Consider the following 18441-nt stretch of genomic DNA (forward strand, 5'->3'; position numbering starts at 1 on the left):
CAGGTAGAACTTAATTCTCTTCAGATTTCATGTCTAAGAAAACGTACAAGCAAAACAGAATGTTCCATTGCTAAGCAGCCAAATTCATGTATTTTAAATTAAAATGTACATGGCAGGCATAGTCTTACAGATAAGGGTTAAGACAAAATTTTGCTGTGATGAATCTAAAGTCAGTACTCAAAAAAATTGAAAGTAGATGCCTGACCACTGCACTGTACACCTGAAGCTGAAGCTGAATAATAATGAATGTCAACTATAATTTTATCTGTATGTAGTCACAGGATGTGGAGTATAGTGTAGGGAATAGTATCAATGGAATTGTATCAGCTATATACGATGTCAGAGGGGTAGTAGATTGGGGGAGAGGGGTTATCACTTTGTGAGGGGTATAAATGCCTGACTATTACATTGTTTTGTATACCTGAAACTAATTAAAAACAAATTTTTTTTAATTGAAGGTAAGTTGTTATGCACAGAGAGTCTGCTCAGTGACCACCTCAGGAGAAAAACGACAGCAGGGCCTGGGGCTGGTATAGACACAGGACTGGTTTCCCATCGTATATGTTGGTGCAGAGAATGGGTATCCCGTGGGTCTTGATGGAGCACTTTTAGTATGTAAACAGCATCACTAACTGCTCCCAGAATGGCCCATCGTAGGTGGGAGCTGACTCCAGACCCCAATATGGCCCTTGTTTGAATCCAGCCTGGAGGGAAAAATCAATAGCAGGGGAAACCAGAGCAGGTCCCAGCTGCGTATTGCCTCTGCACAGGGCTGGATACTTACTGCTTCCTGCCAGCCCTTTCTACCCAGAGATCCCAGCAGGGCAAGACTACAGTTCTGTTCTAGCATTACAGAGGTTCAACATCTGGACAAGTGAATGACCTGGTTGTACTAGCACAGAAAGCCAGTTTTAGGTGCTTAATAGCATCCTCTGACTCTCTTCCTCCCCCTGAAAAATCATAAGATACAGAGACAACTTAATATTGTGGACTTCTCTGTAAGAAATTAAAATCACACAGCAGAAACTTACAGACCACACAGTTCTTGCACCTGTGGGACTGTATGTGCCTGGGGTTTGTCTGCTTGTGGTGAACTGTGTTGGCTAATTGGTGCGAGCGACAGCCCTGTGATTGTGCTTTTGTACCGTGTTGATGATTAATGACTAGGTATGTATTTTAAGATGAAGAGGGATGTTCAGCATAACATCTGCATGACAAGGGAGAATAATTTTAAACATGTTTTGGGGTCTATTAATCCCATTTTTACATCTTTATTTCACAAAATAGTCTTAAGAAAGGAAAAAAAGGTCAACTCAAATGTTTACTCTGCCTCTCCAACTATTTACCAATCCCTCAGAGACAACCTGGCTGTCCCCTTTGACCTTCTGTTGGAGAGAGGCTATTTTAATTAAGGTTATTGAGAGACTGCAGAAAATACAGTATAATGACTCTGAGCTAAAAACAAACAAAAATAGCCTTAAAAACCTTATATCTAATGACTACTTCTCTCAGTTTCTGAGGACTCATGCAGATAGTGCACGTTTCAAAGAGAATTTCAGGGAAACTTCTAATCCCAATCGATAAGCTTATAGGGTGAAGATTGTGTTAGCAAATATTTAATTTGCAAATATCAGTATCCAGCCTTCTCTAGCTGAATCCTTGTATACATTTATAGCTTACCTTTAATTTTTGAACCTGTAATGTTTGTTACAGAAATAAAACCCTTCCTCCTGATCAGTAATCAGCCCACGTGGTATAACAGAAACACAGTCACAGCGCTGTTACTTTCACCTATCAGAGCCAATGCAATCCACTGCAAGCAGACACATCCTGTCGCATACATTCTCACAAAAGCAAAACCTGTGTTCTTGTGAGGAAATGATTTGATTTGAACCGGTAATAATGTACATCCTTATAAAGCTATAAGCCAGTGACAGGAGATTCTGGGTAATTGAGAGAAAGAGTCACTCTTCTTAAGAAAACATACAGCTAACTATTTCAATTTCAGGGCACTATATATAAAACTGAATAATTTTAATTTTAACCAGTTTGAACAAATCTTTACATTCCACCATCTGAGTAAGTTTTTTTTAAACGACATGTTAGCTTAGAAACTGCCTTATACTTTCAAAGCTCCAAGGTCACATGTAGTAGGTTTATTTCCCGATACTAGGCCTCAGTTTTGAGCTTCAAGTCTTAGGGAGCAGCTTACTCACATTGATGAGTATTTTGAATTTAGGCAAACAAACAAACAAACAACCCCCCCCCCACACACACACACAGATGTAAGCTTATAACAGTGCATAGCAGTCTACCTACAACTCAAGCACACGTTTCTGAAAGACCTGGAGCTAATGAGGTTATAACGTTGTTCTCTCTCACTGTTCCCTGAAGGCATAATTCAATCAGAAGACAACTCAACCTGTCAAACCCGGACTTCAATATCCAGCAGCTTCAAAAACAGGAACAGTTGACTGGAATTGGTCGAATCAAACCAGAGTTATATAAGCAGAGGTCACTGGATAATGATGATGGGAGAAGGAGTAACAGCAAGGCCTGTGGGAAACTGAACTTTATTTTAAAATATGACTGTGACTTGGAGCAGCTCATAGTGAAGATTCACAAAGCTGTCAATTTGCCTGCCAAGGACTTTTCTGGGACCTCAGATCCTTACGTCAAGATCTATTTGCTTCCCGATCGGAAAACAAAGCACCAGACTAAAGTTCACAGAAAGACCCTGAACCCTGTGTTTGATGAAGTATTTTTGTTTCCAGTTCCCTACAATGACCTTGCAGCCCGGAAGCTTCACTTCTCTGTGTACGACTTTGACAGGTTCTCTCGCCATGACTTAATTGGCCAAGTGGTGGTGGATCACTTCTTAGACTTGGCTGATTTCCCCAGGGAGTGCATCCTTTGGAAGGACATCGAATATGTCACCAATGTAAGTCCAGCATGTCTTCATTTTGTTGGGGAAGCGGGGAGTGCTTCTTGGTCACCATGAAACAAATTACTTCTACCTTATTTTATTTGGGGGGCAAAGTATAAAATCCATGTCAATGTACTTGTAGCTATGGCTTCAGAGCCTCCTGGTACCTTTCCAGAAACAGATCTTAGACAATATTCATTTTGGAATTTCCAAGAATTATTCATGAAAACAATATTAAAGAATAACATTCTCTCTTTTCTAATTCTTAGCTATTTCTCTACTAGACATTAGATGTTATCTGTCCTCCTTACCACATTTTCTTTAGAGCTTTCTGAGGTTGTTTGTGCTTAATGGACCCTAGCAGCCTATTATCTGTATCTGCAGCTGAGAGCATTAAGTCCTTGCCTATGTTCTCAGGTCAGCTCAGGTCATTTCTCATGATCAGATCTTCAACTTTAACACCAGCAGTGAGAATCGTTGAGAAGAGTTGCCACCACATTTTCAAATATAGAATCGAAGTTATAAGGAGGTCAGTTTGAAAAGATCTACAGATATTGGCAAGACTAATCTACAGAAGGTCAAATCCAATTTAGAGCTCAGGAGAGAGAGGGCAGAAATCCTATGTGGTGATGCCCTATATCCATGTACATGCGTATATTTTCAACACGAGATTACAGTGATGATATTTTTACTCCATTTACATCCTTTCATTTTTCTGCAGAGATGTATTGACACTCCTGAAATAGAAAGGAAATTGGATTTTCTTAGGTAACTCTGATATTTTAAAACTACTTTTTAAGTTTCTTTCACCTGTCCAGTTTCCCTCAGGTAACTGTTAGCTTGCCTTCTGGAATAGGGGCCCTTCTGAGGCCCTTCTTTTTCTCCGCTTTGGCATCCAAAGACACCAAGTACTACGCAGCTCAGACCGTAATCCAGCTTAAGTTTAGAGCCTATTTAGTGAAAAGTTCTCACTGCGCTCAGAGCACACACATTCTCTGCCCGATGACCAAATAGCCACCCCAGTACTTTCTCATCCTTAGCTATTTTTGTGAACTGGGGGCTGACCCACACTTGGGCACCTTCTCTTCACAGGCCACAAGATACCACTGCCAGCTTGGTCTGGCTGCTCAGATAAGCAAAGTATATATAGCATGGGGTTGTGCTGGCTTTTATCATAATGAGGAAGAAAGAAAAGAAGGAGCTGGAGAGAACATTGGGTGATGAAATTAAAGTGATTTGGGAGATTGGGGAAGGAACAGATCTCTTCAACCTTGAAAGGTTATGATCTCTATAAATGAAAAGGTGGATGTGGGGGGGAAGCAAGGATTATACTTATCCCAGTTGCCAGTCTCAGAAGGCAGCATGAGAAGCTTTAATGACGCAAAATGGGCTGGCTGTTTATATTGTTATGAGTGGCTCAAGCATAAACCCTCTCACTGGAGTCTTTACCAAGTCCCCTTGGGTATAAGCTGACACTGTCGGCCGACGGTGATGAGTTCCGGTCAAGAGAGGTTAGTCATACCATCTAGTATGACATCAATTCGTATTTTTTGACAAATGAATTCTGTAAAATAGCTGATGTGGTTATTAAACAGCTCAACAGGGATCCTGCTCTGAGTTGCCTTCTAGAGACTTTGTGGAGAGAGCAACACTGAGTGGACAGTGGCTGATAAAAATCTGGATGAGGCTGATCCTGGTAGGAACATCTTCTAGAGCAGTTTCTCATAGGATGAGAATATCGAACGGCAGCCTGCAGGACCTTATGGCCCTGAGATCACTGCCATTTTAGCACTCTTCTGGGACTAAGAGTCCCCCGTCCATTGCTGGAGAAGCTTTGATTTCCATAGAGTTTGAGGACAATGCAATTATTAATCAAGGAAGAAAACAAAAAGGCTAAAAGCTTCAAAATTCTCAGTTGTTTCCTCAGGCAAATAATAAACATTCTAAGCATTGATCTAGTCCTTTGGGTGGCCAGCAGGAGAGAGGAGCTCTGAGAATGGAATTACAGGTTATTTTATAATCTGCCATGTATTTTGAAAATGTCATTAAGAAATTATTATTTGGGGCTGTGTTGACGGGGTTTTTTTGCAAATGGCTTTATATAGAGACTAAGATGAAGGTCTGAGATTTGCCAATGTTTCATTTTTATAATATAGCACATGCGTAACACAGGGTATATAATGTGCACACACCTGCTAACGAGGAAATAATTTAAGGAACAGACGTGAACTCACTCCTCAGATGAAGAATAGAACCTCACCAGTACTTCGGTGACCCTTGGGTTGTTCTCCCTCATCACATGTTCTCTCAGTCCACTCCTGCCCAGAGGAAACCACTATCCTGAATTTTATCTGTAGACATGTTTATAAAACAATGTATTGTTTGGTTTTGTCTCTTTTTGTTTTTCAAAGCTCTTCTTTGACTTTTTTTTTTCCAGTTCACATTGATTTTGACATTTAGCAATAGAGATGAATGGAGCTGTGGTTCATTTATTTTCACTGCTGTATAATATTCCATTGTGCTATACATGACAAATTAGCTGTCTTATATTGATGACATTTGGGTTGTTATTAGTTCTTTGGGATTCTGAATAACAGTGCAGGGAACATTTTTGTGCACATCTCCTGGTTCACATATGAAATAATTTTTCTAGGGTTGTACCCCTGAGTGAGGTAAGATACACATGTCAACTTTTCTAGCAATGCCGAGATCTTTTCTACAGTGGCTGTACAAATTGATCTGCCTACTGATGAGATTTGATAGTTCCTAATGTTCCACCTTCTCACCAACTATTGCAGTAGCCACATTGATTAGTGAGTGTGTGTACGTGTACATGCATGTAAGATGGTATATAATTTGTGTTTTCTTGGTTGCCAAGGTAGACCATCTTTTGATATGTGTGTTGGCTATTCATGTTTCCTTTCTTGTAAAATGCTTGTTCAGTAACTCTTTTCTATTGGATTTTTTTCTTATTGATTCATATATGTTCTCTATATAGTCTATATGCAAATTCTTGTTGATGTGTATTACAGACATCATCTCGCAGTTTATGGCTATCTTTATACTTATTTTATAGTATCTTTTGATCCATTGAGGTTCTTATGTTTTAATGTAGTAAAACGTCAATATTTTCCGTTGTAAGTTAATACTTATGTGTCTTGTTTAAGAAATCCTGCCTTACTTTATGTCATAAAGAAATTTCTCCTATGTTTTCTACTTGAAATTTTAAACTTTTGACTTTTCTAATTATGACTTTAATCCACTTAGAATGAAATTTTTGTACAGTTAATACAGGCATCTTGTATTAGTCAGCTTGAGCTAAACAACAGGAATTCATTTCCCACAGTTCTAGAAGCTGGGCAGTCCAAGATCAAGGTGCCCACAGATTCGGTTCCTGATTAGAGCCCTCTTCCTGGCTTGTAGACAGCAGCATTCTCTCACTGTGTCTTCACATAGCAGAGAGAGAGAGCTCTGGTCTCTCTTCTTCTTGTTCTTATCAGGACACTAGTCCCATCATAGGGGGCCCATCCACATGCCCTCATTTAAACCTAATTACTTTCCAAAGGACCCACCTCCAAATACTGTCATATTGGGTATGACGGCTTCATCATATGAATTTGGGGGCACATGAATTTTCAGTTTATAATGCATCCATATTTCTTTTTCCAAATGGGTAACCAATGTTCTGGCATATTTCCCCAATAATCTGCAGTGCATTCTGTGTCTTATATAGATTTCCATATATGAAGAGTGTTCTAGATTCTCTTTTATCCATTGTTTTATTTGACTCTCTCTACCAATAGCACAATTTTCAAATTCCTATCATTCTGTGATAAGTCTTGACATCTGGAAGAGCAATTCAGTCATCCGGTATGCTTTTTGTTCAGTTTAATCTTGACCAATATTTGACTATTCTCATAAATTTTAGACTCTTAATTGTCAAGTTAAAATTTTTTCTGGTATTTGTTTGGACTTATATGAAGTCTATAGATTAATTTAGGGAAACTTTACATCTTTTATGATATTGCATCTTCCTATTTGTGACCAAAGTGCATTTTCTTCATTTATTTAGTTCTTCTTTAAAGTCATTCAAGGCTTAAAGTTTTCAACATGAGGATCTTGCATGTTAGATTTATTGCTAGGTACCTATTTCTGTTATTTTAAATAGTTTCTTTTCTAAAACTGCATTTTTTAACTAATGCTGCTGTATAGCAATACAGTTTAAATTGTGTATATTTATCTCTTTTTGTTACTCTTGCAAAACTTAATTCTCATAATTGGATTATGGATTCTTCTGAATTTTCTTTTTTAGATAATCAGTCATGCGAATTATCATAGTTTGTTTCTAATTTGTATGCCTTTTATTCTTTTTTTTTTTAATTTAGGGCACAGACTAGCATTTCCAGCACAGTGCTGAATAATAATTTTGGTAGTAGTCATTCTTAACTTGTTCCTTATTTTAAATGGAATGTTTTTAACATTTGCATTAATACAATTTTGCTATAGATATTTTGTGGATGTCTTTATAATATTAAGAATGTATCCCTTTATTCCTTGTTGACTAAGACTTTATCACAGACAGTTGTTTTATCAAATGCTATGATCCTCTGAGGGTTTTTTTGCCCCCTTGAATATTGTTACTTTGATCAATTACATTAATTAGTTTTCTTATTTTCAGCCAATCTTATATTCCTAGTATGACCCCAGTTGGCCTTAATATATTACCTGTTTTATACATTGCAGAGTTCAGTTTACTAATATTTTGTTTAGCATTTTTTGCATCTGGATGCTGAAGAGTGATACATGTAATCTACTTTCTTGGATGATCCTTATCTGGGTTAGAATCAATGTGACTTGATTTATAAAATTGATTGGCGGTATTTTGGATACTTTCAGTTTGCTTCAGCTCAGTGCCCCTGGATGCTTTGGGGATTTTGTTTATTTTCCTTCAAAGTGAAAATAGCTCCCTTAGTCTCTGATATCTGGTTAGGTTCAGACAACAAGGAAGGGAGGAGAGTGCAGTTGGGATATTTATTTCTCCAGCTACCTCCTTGGGGTTATCCGTAGGCTGGCAATAACCTTGAACCAATAGCCACAGCTCCTGAATATGTCTGTTTTGTTGTTGTTTTTCAAAGATTGTTTTCCTGGGTATAAAAATTCAGGGACATAAAACTCTCAGTTCCTCTGATTTTGGCATTGTAAATCTATCATTCCGTAGTCTTCTGACCTCCAATCACTTTTGAGAAGTCAACATTTAGTCTAATATTTATTCCATTGTATGTAATTTTTTTTCTTTCTTATTGCTTCCAAGATCTTGCTTTTTTGTTTAGTGTTCTGTAAGTTAGCTAAAACATTGCTAAGTGGGCATTTCTTTTTATTTATCCTGACTGAGATTTATTGGGTTTCCTGAGTCTGAGATTGTTTTTTGTTTTTTGTCAGTTCTGGAAAATTCCCAGCCATTTTTCTTCTTTCTGTTTGTAGAAATATTATTCGATGTATTTTCACATTTGCTTAACACATATATTTGATAGTTTTTTTCTTCAACATACTTTAAGTTCCCTTTTCCATTTCTTTTACCCTTTCATGCATTGTGTGTGTGTGTGTGTATGTGTGTGTGTGTGTGTGTGTGTGTGTGTGTATGTATGTTCTGTTACTCGTAACTCCAATAGCTATAATCTTTGCATTTCTGATTTTTATTTGTTTGTTTGTTTGGCATTTCTACCGACCCTAGCTGATCACGCCTTGTTGTCTCATGTATTTAGTGATCTATGATTGTGAACTCATGTAGCTTGGAACTTTGTCAGTACAATCATCCTTCATTATAGGTACGGAATTGGTTCCAGGACTCCCATGGATACCAAAATCTGCAAATGCTCAAGTCAGCCCTTAGTCACCCCCCCATATCCTTGGGTTCGGCATCTGTGGATTCAACCAACTGCGGATTGACATTGGAATCTGCAGATGCAGAACTCACAGATGCGGAGGGCCGACTGAAGTTTTCAATCCCTGGGTTTACCATACACATTCCTTCAGAGATGAGTTGGGATTGCTTCTGCCAGATGCCTAGGTGAACTACCAGAATGGAACCTCTTTAAATTTTCAGCATGAGGGTCTTGGAACAACAGAGGTAGGGTAAATATAGGCTCCAAATGTGTACGTGCAGGCTTGTAATAATGGATAGTAACTGGCAGGGGAGAATTTTTTTTTCTTGCTTTACCTAGAGCAAGTCCAAGACAGGATGGATCTCTAGCATCTACTTATGCAAGGCAGGTATCCTGTTTTGTTTATCCTTTAAGGATATAGCTCTTAATCTTTTAAGGATATGGAGGATTCTCCCATAGTCCTCTAAAACCCAGGCACTAAACCACCAGAGATTCACATCTACCTCCAGTTAAGCACCAGCACTTACTTACCTCTGTGGATTTATGCTTTCTTATTGTTTCTGGCCACTGAATGATTCCATTTCTGTCCCATCAGCTTTTCTATGCATTAAAAAGGATTTTATAATCCAGTTTTTTACATGGAGGAGTTCCTGTAAACATCCACTCTGTTACTGGAAACACTGTGTGCTGTATTGCTCAAAGCCTATTCAAAAAGCAGTTTTACTTGTACTAACTGAACAGTAATCTCTGTATTATATGTTTGCCTTGTGATTGAATAGCCACAAAGAGCCTTAGAGGTACTGTAATCTAAAATCCTCGTTTAGTGCATAAAACTGAGGTGGAAGGCCATTAGGAGATGCACCCAAGGTCACACAGCTGGATAATGGCCAAATAGGAATTAGAACTAAGTTTTTCAACAGCTAACTCAGTTTATGAAAAGGTGTCTCAAAATTGTCATATATGCTGGTTTAGTTCTCCTTTTCCTCTTTCCCTGGCTAACTTGTACTAAGCTCTAAGATGCTGGCTTAAATGACACTTCCTCAAAAAACTTTTACATGAGCCTTGGACTAGGATAGATTTTTCTGGTATTTGCTTCCATGACACTCTCCACTTTTGTCATTACTCATTATACCTTCTTTTATGTGTTTGATCATTTTTTTCTTCTCCTTTAGACAGTTCTGTGGGTGCAAAGACCATACCTGGCTTGTATGCTACTATATGCCCAGCCCCTAGAATGATGTATAGAAGTGAAATACTTAATAAACACTTGCTGAATACAATGAAGTTCTTTATGAGGGGCTAATTTGGTGAGGCTCTAGGGTCTGATTTGGTGGGGGTGGGGGGTGTTATAAAGAGCTAAAAAACTAATTTTTAAAAATTTGTTCTTCTCCAAGGAGATTAGGAGTTTTATAAATGTTAGCATTCAAATAAAAATTAATTCTCACACCTTCCTGTGAAGAAACAAAATAGCAATTATTGAGTGTAAAAGCAATAGTTTAATTAAACCTGTCAACTACTGAAGCCAGATCAATCAATAATGGTATAATGCGCCTTTGTGAGACATGTATCAGCCAACAGGAGAAAAGATAGCATCTGGGGAAAGGTCAGAGTTGGGAAAGCATGAGTTTAGTGGTCAGGGTGACTGTTGGCTGTCATGGCTCTACTCCTGGTATTTTTAGTGTACCCCACTCATCAATGGCTCTCTGGCAAGTAGACATTGAGCACTTCAGGAATCTGTCTCCTGGTGACCTACTTAGAAACTGGTTCAGAGACTTTCTCTGGGACCTATGATCATCTAAGTTAGAGTCTGATTTGGAGGAGATGCCAGCGTTCTCACATAGTAACACTAGAAGTAATGAGGTTCCCTCTATGCCAATGTGGATCCCAGTTCAGAAAAGGTAAGGTTATAGTTTACAGCAACAGAGACTTTATTTTAATGTTAGGAATTTAAAAACCTTACATTGCATCAAAATTGGACTTTGTGAGTCATTGCTAAGGCCAGTATTTTATAGTGGCTGATTTAGGAATTTCCCTGTTCTGTCTCCAGGACCCTCGGGCCATTTCTAGCCTTGGTCGAGGTAGACACCTGCAACCACTCAGGGGAGGATATAAATTTTCAGGGAAGCCCAGGATGCTTGCTCCTCACAGTTGAATACAAATGGGGCAGGCAGGCTCCATGACTGAAAAAGTTTATTAATTTAATCCTGTGTCATTCAGTTGCATCATGCGTCCTGAGTTATTATCATATATTTGAATGGCTGGGTCAAATTCAGTGGTGTCCTGGTAGATGTGTAACATTTGGCTGGGGTGAGGAGGATACAAAGGGGACCTGGCTTCTCACATTTGTTCCTTTCCATGGTGTAAATTCTCCCAGTAAGCCTGATTTTAAGCTACCAATGTGACATCACTGAAGATGGATTTGGCAAAAGGTGCTCACATTGGCTCTCACAAGCTAGTGCCAGCTGACAAGAACCAGCTCCAGGACACACTACGTGTAGTGTTGACAACACTAAGCCTGGTTGGATAACTGGTTCTAAGGGACCAACAATTTGAAAAGCCCCATAGAAAAAGCCCTAGTGTCCAGCTGATGACAGGGAAGCCAGATTTCTTCTGTAATGTGGATTGGGTAGAGTTGGCCATCCCTGGGGTCTAATGAGCTGTGTCTTCATAAGAGTCCACTGAATCCCGCCCTGTGACTCATGATCCCTCCGACATGGTGTCCCGTTCATGTCTAGATTATTCAGAGGGAGTGAAAAGTGGCAGAACTGCAGAACAGAACGTCTAAAGAATGGGATTAATGAAACTACAGGTCTCTGACAGACTTTGGTAGCTTTTATCCTAGTGTAGGTGCCAGGACAGAGCATTTGCCTTTTGAAATGAAATACAGTAATACCTTGGTTTGCGAGCATAATTCGTTCTGGAAACCAACTGTTCGTATTGCGAGACATCACTTCTTTACCACGTTAAAATGTATTAGAAATTTTATTTTTTTAATTGGGGAATTGGGGAGGACAACAGTGTTGGGGAATTGGGGAGGGGGACCAGCCAAGTTGTTGTTCTTCAGTCTTAGTTGTGGAGGGCGCCAGTCGCCATCTGGCTGCCCATCAGCAGCTTGTGACCTCTAAGCTCAAGGTACTGTGTTACAATCTTAGTTGCGATTGGGCATAGCCACCATCCTATGCGAGAGTCGAACCAGCAGCCTTGTTGTTAAGAGCACATACTCTATCCACTGAGCCATCCGGTGGCAGCTCAGTTCAAGGTGCCGAGTTCAGTCTTAGTTGTGGGTGGGCATAGCCCACCATCAAACAGACAGTCTTGTTGTTAGGAGCACGTGCTCTCACCAACTGAGCCATCCTGCCACCTGTTGGCAGCTCAGCTCAGGCGCAGTGTCACTGGCCCATGTGGGAATCGAACCGGCAGCCCTGTTGCTCAGAGCTCACGCTCTTAAGCTAACTCTCAACCAACTGAGCCATTCGGCTGGCCCTGTATTAGAAATGTTTGCTTGTCTTGCAGAACACTCGCAAACCACGCACGTTACTCGCAGTCCAAGTTGTTACTGTATATGACATATACAAGAGTGTATACAATGTATATATACTGTATATGATTTAAAAATAACAAAATGCACATCAATCAATCCAGAATTTAGCTGAAGAAACAAAACATTATCAATCTCTTTGAAGCTCCCTTTGTCCCTTCTCCATCCCCACAATGCCCTCAGAAATAATCAGTATACTGAATTTTATATCTGTAATTGCCATTTTTAAAATAATTTTACCACCTAAGAATGGGTTGTTTCATTTTGCCTATTTTTGAAATTTATATGAAAGAAATTATATTGCACATATCCTTCTGCAGACTTCTATTTTCAGTATTTGTATTGAATCATTTATGTTCACATACATACTGTAGTTTTTTGTTTTTTGGTTTTTTTTTTTTTCTGGCAGAAGTGTTTTAGCATTCCATTGTATGGAATGCCATAATTTATCTAGTCTCTTATCAATGGACATTTGAATTAACTTAAGTGTTTTCTATTTTAGAAATGCTACATGTGTCTACTTTGTATACATGTCCCTTGGTAAATAGGTGCAAGAATTTCTCTAGGGTATGCATATCTAGGAACGGAGTTGCTACATTGAAAAAATGATATCTCGAAGTGGTTTGACCAGTTTACAATCTCAGCTGCAGTACATTAGCCATCTTGTCTGTGTTCTCTCCAGCACGTGGTGATCCTCTGCACTCTAAGTCTAATAAATTGCCCACAGGTCCTTTTGAATTTTGTACATTGACAGTTATACCATGCATGAATAAGGGCAGTTTTGTTCCTTCTTTTTCTTTTACTTCTCCCCCTAAAACAACCGCTTGTGCTTGCTTTATTCAATTTACCAGGACTGCCAACACAACCACCAGCAGAGTAATCCTTGGCTTGTTCCTGATTTTAAAAGGAGTGCTTTGAACTTTACTGCTAAATAGGACATTGACTATAGACTGTTTGAAAGCCTGAATGGATATTGGATTTCATTAGATGATTTTTCTAAATTTATTGAGATAATCATATGTTTTGCTCCTCTTATCTTTTAATGTGACAAATTATATTACTTTATTTTCTAACTTGTGTGAGAACTTGTATTCCTGGGATAAATCTGCCTTGTTCATGATGCATTATTTTTCATATACATGGATATACATGAGTGTGTGTATGTTTGGCTATTTGGTTTGTTAATATTTTGTTAAAGGTTTTGCAACTAAATTCGTGCATGAGATCAGCCTCTGGTTTTATTTTCTTGTTGTTTCTTTGGTGTGCAAAGAGGAGAACAGAGCAGAGAGCTGAGAAAGCAGGCTGGCTCTGTTGGGATTCCTGTGTACATACGTGGGGATGATGCCACAGCTCAAAGAAGGTAGCAGGGGCCACTGATAGTTTTCTCTATATAATCTACCCACGTTTTGATTATTTTAAATGGAATTTGAAAGACAGTAAATTTACAAGAGGAATAAAAACATATTTACAAAAAAAAAATCTCTATGAACCTGAATGTGAATGTATATAGCAGCTTTATTCATAATGACCCAATACTGGAAACAACCTCAGTGTCCTTCAATGGGTAACTGGATAAACTGTTACATCCATACAATGGAATACTATTCAGCAGTTAAAGAAACAATGTGCATATATATAATATATATACAATAATATGAATGAATCTTAAGTTCATAATGCAAAGTGAAAGAGCCAGACTGAAAAGGCTACATACTGTCTCACTTCATTTATATATTATGAAAAAGGCAAAATTTTCGGGAAAGAGAACAGTTGCCAGGAGCTGGGGGTGGGGAGGTGGGTTGACTACAAAGAGACAACATGAAGGAATTTTGGAAGAATAATGGAATTGTTCTCTATTGTAATTGTGGTGGTGGGTACATGACTCTATGCATTTGTCAAAACTCATAGAATGGTGTAACAAAACTGAGTTTTCCTGTATGTCAATTAAAAATAAAGTAATAAAAATTTAAAAATCACTTGAGGGGGGGAAATAGAGTTAATTAAGTAAGAAAAAATATCTAATGAAAGGAGTCAATACAGGTAGAGTTTGAAGATGTGGATATATAAAGGGTAGGATAATCAACAGAGCAAGTTCCCTAAAAAGGTAGGAGACAGGGTCCAAAATGTAGGTAGAGGGGCTGACTTTAGATAAAGAAAGACAGGACATTCCCTTTGTTGTAGGAATTAATGAGAAAAATATGGGGGCAGATGCAGGAAAGTTTGGAGAAATGGAGATGTGCAGTTGAAGATAAACATAAAAACATATGTACAAAAGGGATAGCAAAGAGTTTTCATCTTGAGGACCAATTTTAATCAACTGATGATAGCTGTGTTAAGAAGGATTAAGAAGCAATATTAAGGCTCAGCAAATGAGAAGACGAGGCTCCAGTAACAATGTCTGCTATAAGTTTTGGACAACCAATTCCCTGTTATTCCATCTAGTTCCTTCTAATTGTTCACTCATGTATTTGTTCTGTACAAACACTATTCTCTGCCTGCAATGACCTTTTTTTCCCACTCCTCCTTTTTGTTCAACTAAATCTTATTCTTCTTAAAGCCCTGCGATTAACTGGCACCTCGTTAAGCAAGCCTTTCCTAGATCCACTGAGAACAGATTAGGTGTCTCTGTGAACTCTTAAAAGTATCTTCTTATCCACCTCCTCAAAGCAGGTATCACATCTGATTGTGAGTATCTGTTTAACCTGCCTACCCCACTCGACTAGGTGCTTCTTGAAGACAAAGTCTATGATTGTATCTTCAGTACTTAACCTAAGAGGTGGATGATAAATGGTTTTTGAATGAATGAATGAATGAATGAATGAATGAATGAATGAAATGAGAATAGCTCCAATATAGTATGTGTATATTACGTAGGATTCCCTATAAGCAGAGACTCAGAGGGATTCTCATGCAGGTAATTTATTGAGGAACTTCTTTCGAGTGAAATCTTTGAGACAGGGATCAGGATAGGCAAAGATGGGGCTTCCACTCAAGCCCTGAGCCTGACCCCACAGGCTGCTGTGGTGCGTGAAAGGTACCGCAGAGGTGTCCCACCCTGAAACTGGAGGCCGAAGATCACCCCTGTGGAGAGAGTGTAACTTGCCAGTCATTTTTAGCTAAGGGGAATTCTCCCAGGAAAGGTGTGAGCAGCCAACACTCACAGCAGCCAAGGAATGGGTACACATGGCTGCACTGGCCTGGACACAGTGGGGTCTACTGCTGTGTGATAGAGCAGAACAATGGTAAAGGGGTTACGGGGACACAAGAGAGACCCTGGTTCACATGACCGCTGAGATGTAGGGAAATGATGAAGAAATAGAGAAGGGACACTCTTCCCCCCCTCCATCCTACACACACCTTTTCTAGTCAAAAGTCTGCTTGCTGCCTTGGCATGGGTACCAAAGGCAGATGTGTGCATGGCCAGCTAGATGCCCCTGAGAAAGGGGCTGGCTTTACAGGGAGCCAAAGTGGGCTCTCCTTGGACCCACATTACTACACAGTCAGATAGCTCCATGGCTGAATACATGGGGACAATCTCATTCAGTGAAAAAAAATCTTCTGCAAACCTGAACAATTGAAGGAGACTTAACAGAGTTGTCAAGGACAGTCAATTTCCTCTCTGAAGAAAGGTGAGGCTAGTCAGGTAGAATGTCCCCCTGGGGCTGCTTTGAATGATCATCTACCTGTGGAAGCATTACTGTCCAAAACAGTGAGCCAGTTTCCTGACAGAAAGCCTTGTCCCCTGGATTGGCATTTGCTTGCTTGGAAAATGAGTTTTGAACCTTTGGAGAATCGAAGCAGTCTGTGGTATTTACAATACAGCCTTACTGTCCAGTAGCAAGGGTAGTCTAATTCTGACAGATGACTCTCAAGGGAAATTTTCTTTCAGATTGGATTATGCTTCCATGCTGAAATGCTCTAATTAAGGGGAGTCTATAAACATAGTGGGGGAGTGAAAGGGAGGGGAAGGTAGGCTGTTTCTTAGGAAGCTGTTTTGGAAAATGGCCATGTTTGCAATCTTGATCTTCCCAGCCCCACACACTCAGCTGCACTGAGAATCTAGGCCATTGCTTTGCTAAAAACATGGTGGTGCTGGGTTAATGGTCAGCTTTTAGCAAGGAGCTATGACTTCTTTTCCTGCAAGATCCTGCCTCACTAGCTTCGTCCCCACTCACTTTCATTCTTTGTTAACTGCCTTGTTAACTAGCTTTGTAACTGACTTGAGGTATAACTTCCAGAATAATTGTATCATTAAAATGAATATGACTGACTTTTTTAAAAACCTAATTCAGCTATGTTTAACATTGCTAACCTTTCTTTTTTAAGTCCAATATTTTGGTTTGAAAGTATTTAATACTTAAGCTATGGCTTTAGTACATTTCTTAATTCTTACCAATCTGAGATCTAAGTAACTATAGGAAAAGTACACTTGGTTGTCAGCTACAGAAGGATGGATTTTGCATGAGTAGACTGAGAACAAATCAATTTGAAAGTGAGGGAATGAGTTCTGGGTAAGGAAGTGAGTCCCAGTTCTGTGTCTATATCATTTATTCAACAAATGTTTTTGAATACCTTCCCGCTGTGTACCAGGCAATGCACTAGACATTGAGTATAATGATCCCTACTCTCTTGGAGCTGATGGTCTTGGGATGTGGGAATTCAGGAAGAAGGGACAGGTAGAAAACAAAAATTTGCACAGGTAAGTATTTAAGTGGGTGGTTGGTTCTGAGAAGGAGATATAGGCCAAACCTAGCCTGGTGCATCAAGGAAGAATGCTTGGAGGAAATAACATTGAAGCTGAGGCTCACGGAAGGCTAGGAGTTCACTTGGAGAAGGGCAAAATCCCAGGCAAAAGAAATTGGCATGTGCAAAGTCCTTGAGACAGAAACAGTTTTGGCAAGTTCCAGGAGCAGAAAGCAAAGTGGTTAAAAGGGGGAAACAGGATGGAAAGGAGATTAGGATTCAGGTGGGAGCAACAAAAATAGGTAGAGCCTTGTAGGCAAGAAGAGGATTGTCATCCTTTATTTTATGAGTAATTTTGAAGGATTTTCAGTAGTGAAATGACACAAATAGATTTATGTTCTTAAAAGAGCACTCTGCTGCAGTGCAGAGAATGGGAAAGGGGAGAACGAGGAAAGGGTCAGGCTGTTGTAGAAGGCCAGGACAGAGACAATTTTTCTCACCAGGATGGTGGTAATAGACAAGGAGAACAGGAGCAAATTCCAGAAGTGTTTTTTTAACAGTTTTATTGAGAAATAATTGATATACAATAAACTGCATATGTTTAAAGCAATTTCACAGTATTCGACATGTATGCATTCATGAAACCATCACCACAATCAAAATAATGAACAAATTTGTGACCCCAAAAACTTGTCATATACCCCTTTGTAATCCCTTCCTATCTTCCCTCCTGCCACCCATCCTCCAATCCTTAGCAACTGTTAATCTGGATTCTGTCACTCTAAGTTAATTGGGATTTTTCTAGAATTTTACATACAATCATACGGTATATTCTGTTTGGTTTGGCTTCTTTCATTCAGAATAATTATTTTGAGATTCGTCCATGTTGTTGTGTGTATTGATAGTTCAATCTTTTTGTTGCTGAGTACTATTCCATTGCATAGATATACCACTATTTGTTTATTTGTTGTTTATTGGATTATTTGGATTATTTTCAGTTTAGAGCTATTACAAGTAAAGCTGCAATCAATGTTCACATGCTTTCTATGGGCATATGCTTTCATTTTTCTTGCATAATTATCTAAGAGTAGAATGGCTGGATTATATAGTAAGTGTATATTTGTATATTTACATTTTTAAGGAACTGCCACATGGTTTACCAGAATGGAAATACCATTTAACATCCACACCAGCAATGTATGAAAATTCCTGTTCTGCACTCTCACCAGCACTTGGCAGGGTTGGTCTTTAGTTTTAGACATTCTGAGAGGTATAAAATGGAATCTTATTATGGTTTAATTTGCATTTCCCTAGTGACTTATGAGGTTGAGCATCTTTTCATGTGCTTCTCTACCATCTGTTTATGTTCTTTGATGAAACATCTGTTTAAATTTTTTGTCCATTTTTTAATT

At 39.0% G+C, this 18441-nt stretch overlaps 1 protein-coding gene across 1 annotated transcript in view; it reads left to right on the top strand.

Annotated features, from left to right (window-relative positions):
* SYT9 (synaptotagmin 9) overlaps positions 1 to 2941 on the top strand; it is a gene marked incomplete at its 3' end in the record, with an annotated part of 77458 nt that extends 74517 nt beyond the window's left edge. Inside the window, exon 3 of the mRNA XM_019632226.1 lies at positions 2395 to 2941. Coding sequence (XP_019487771.1) covers positions 2395 to 2941 — 547 coding nt within the window. The remainder of the gene's footprint in view (positions 1 to 2394) is intronic.
* Positions 2942 to 18441: the final 15500 nt, after the last annotated feature.

This window comes from Hipposideros armiger, unplaced genomic scaffold (assembly GCF_001890085.2).
Source record: "Hipposideros armiger isolate ML-2016 unplaced genomic scaffold, ASM189008v1 scaffold_1099, whole genome shotgun sequence".
Classification (NCBI taxonomy): Eukaryota; Metazoa; Chordata; class Mammalia; order Chiroptera; family Hipposideridae; genus Hipposideros; species Hipposideros armiger.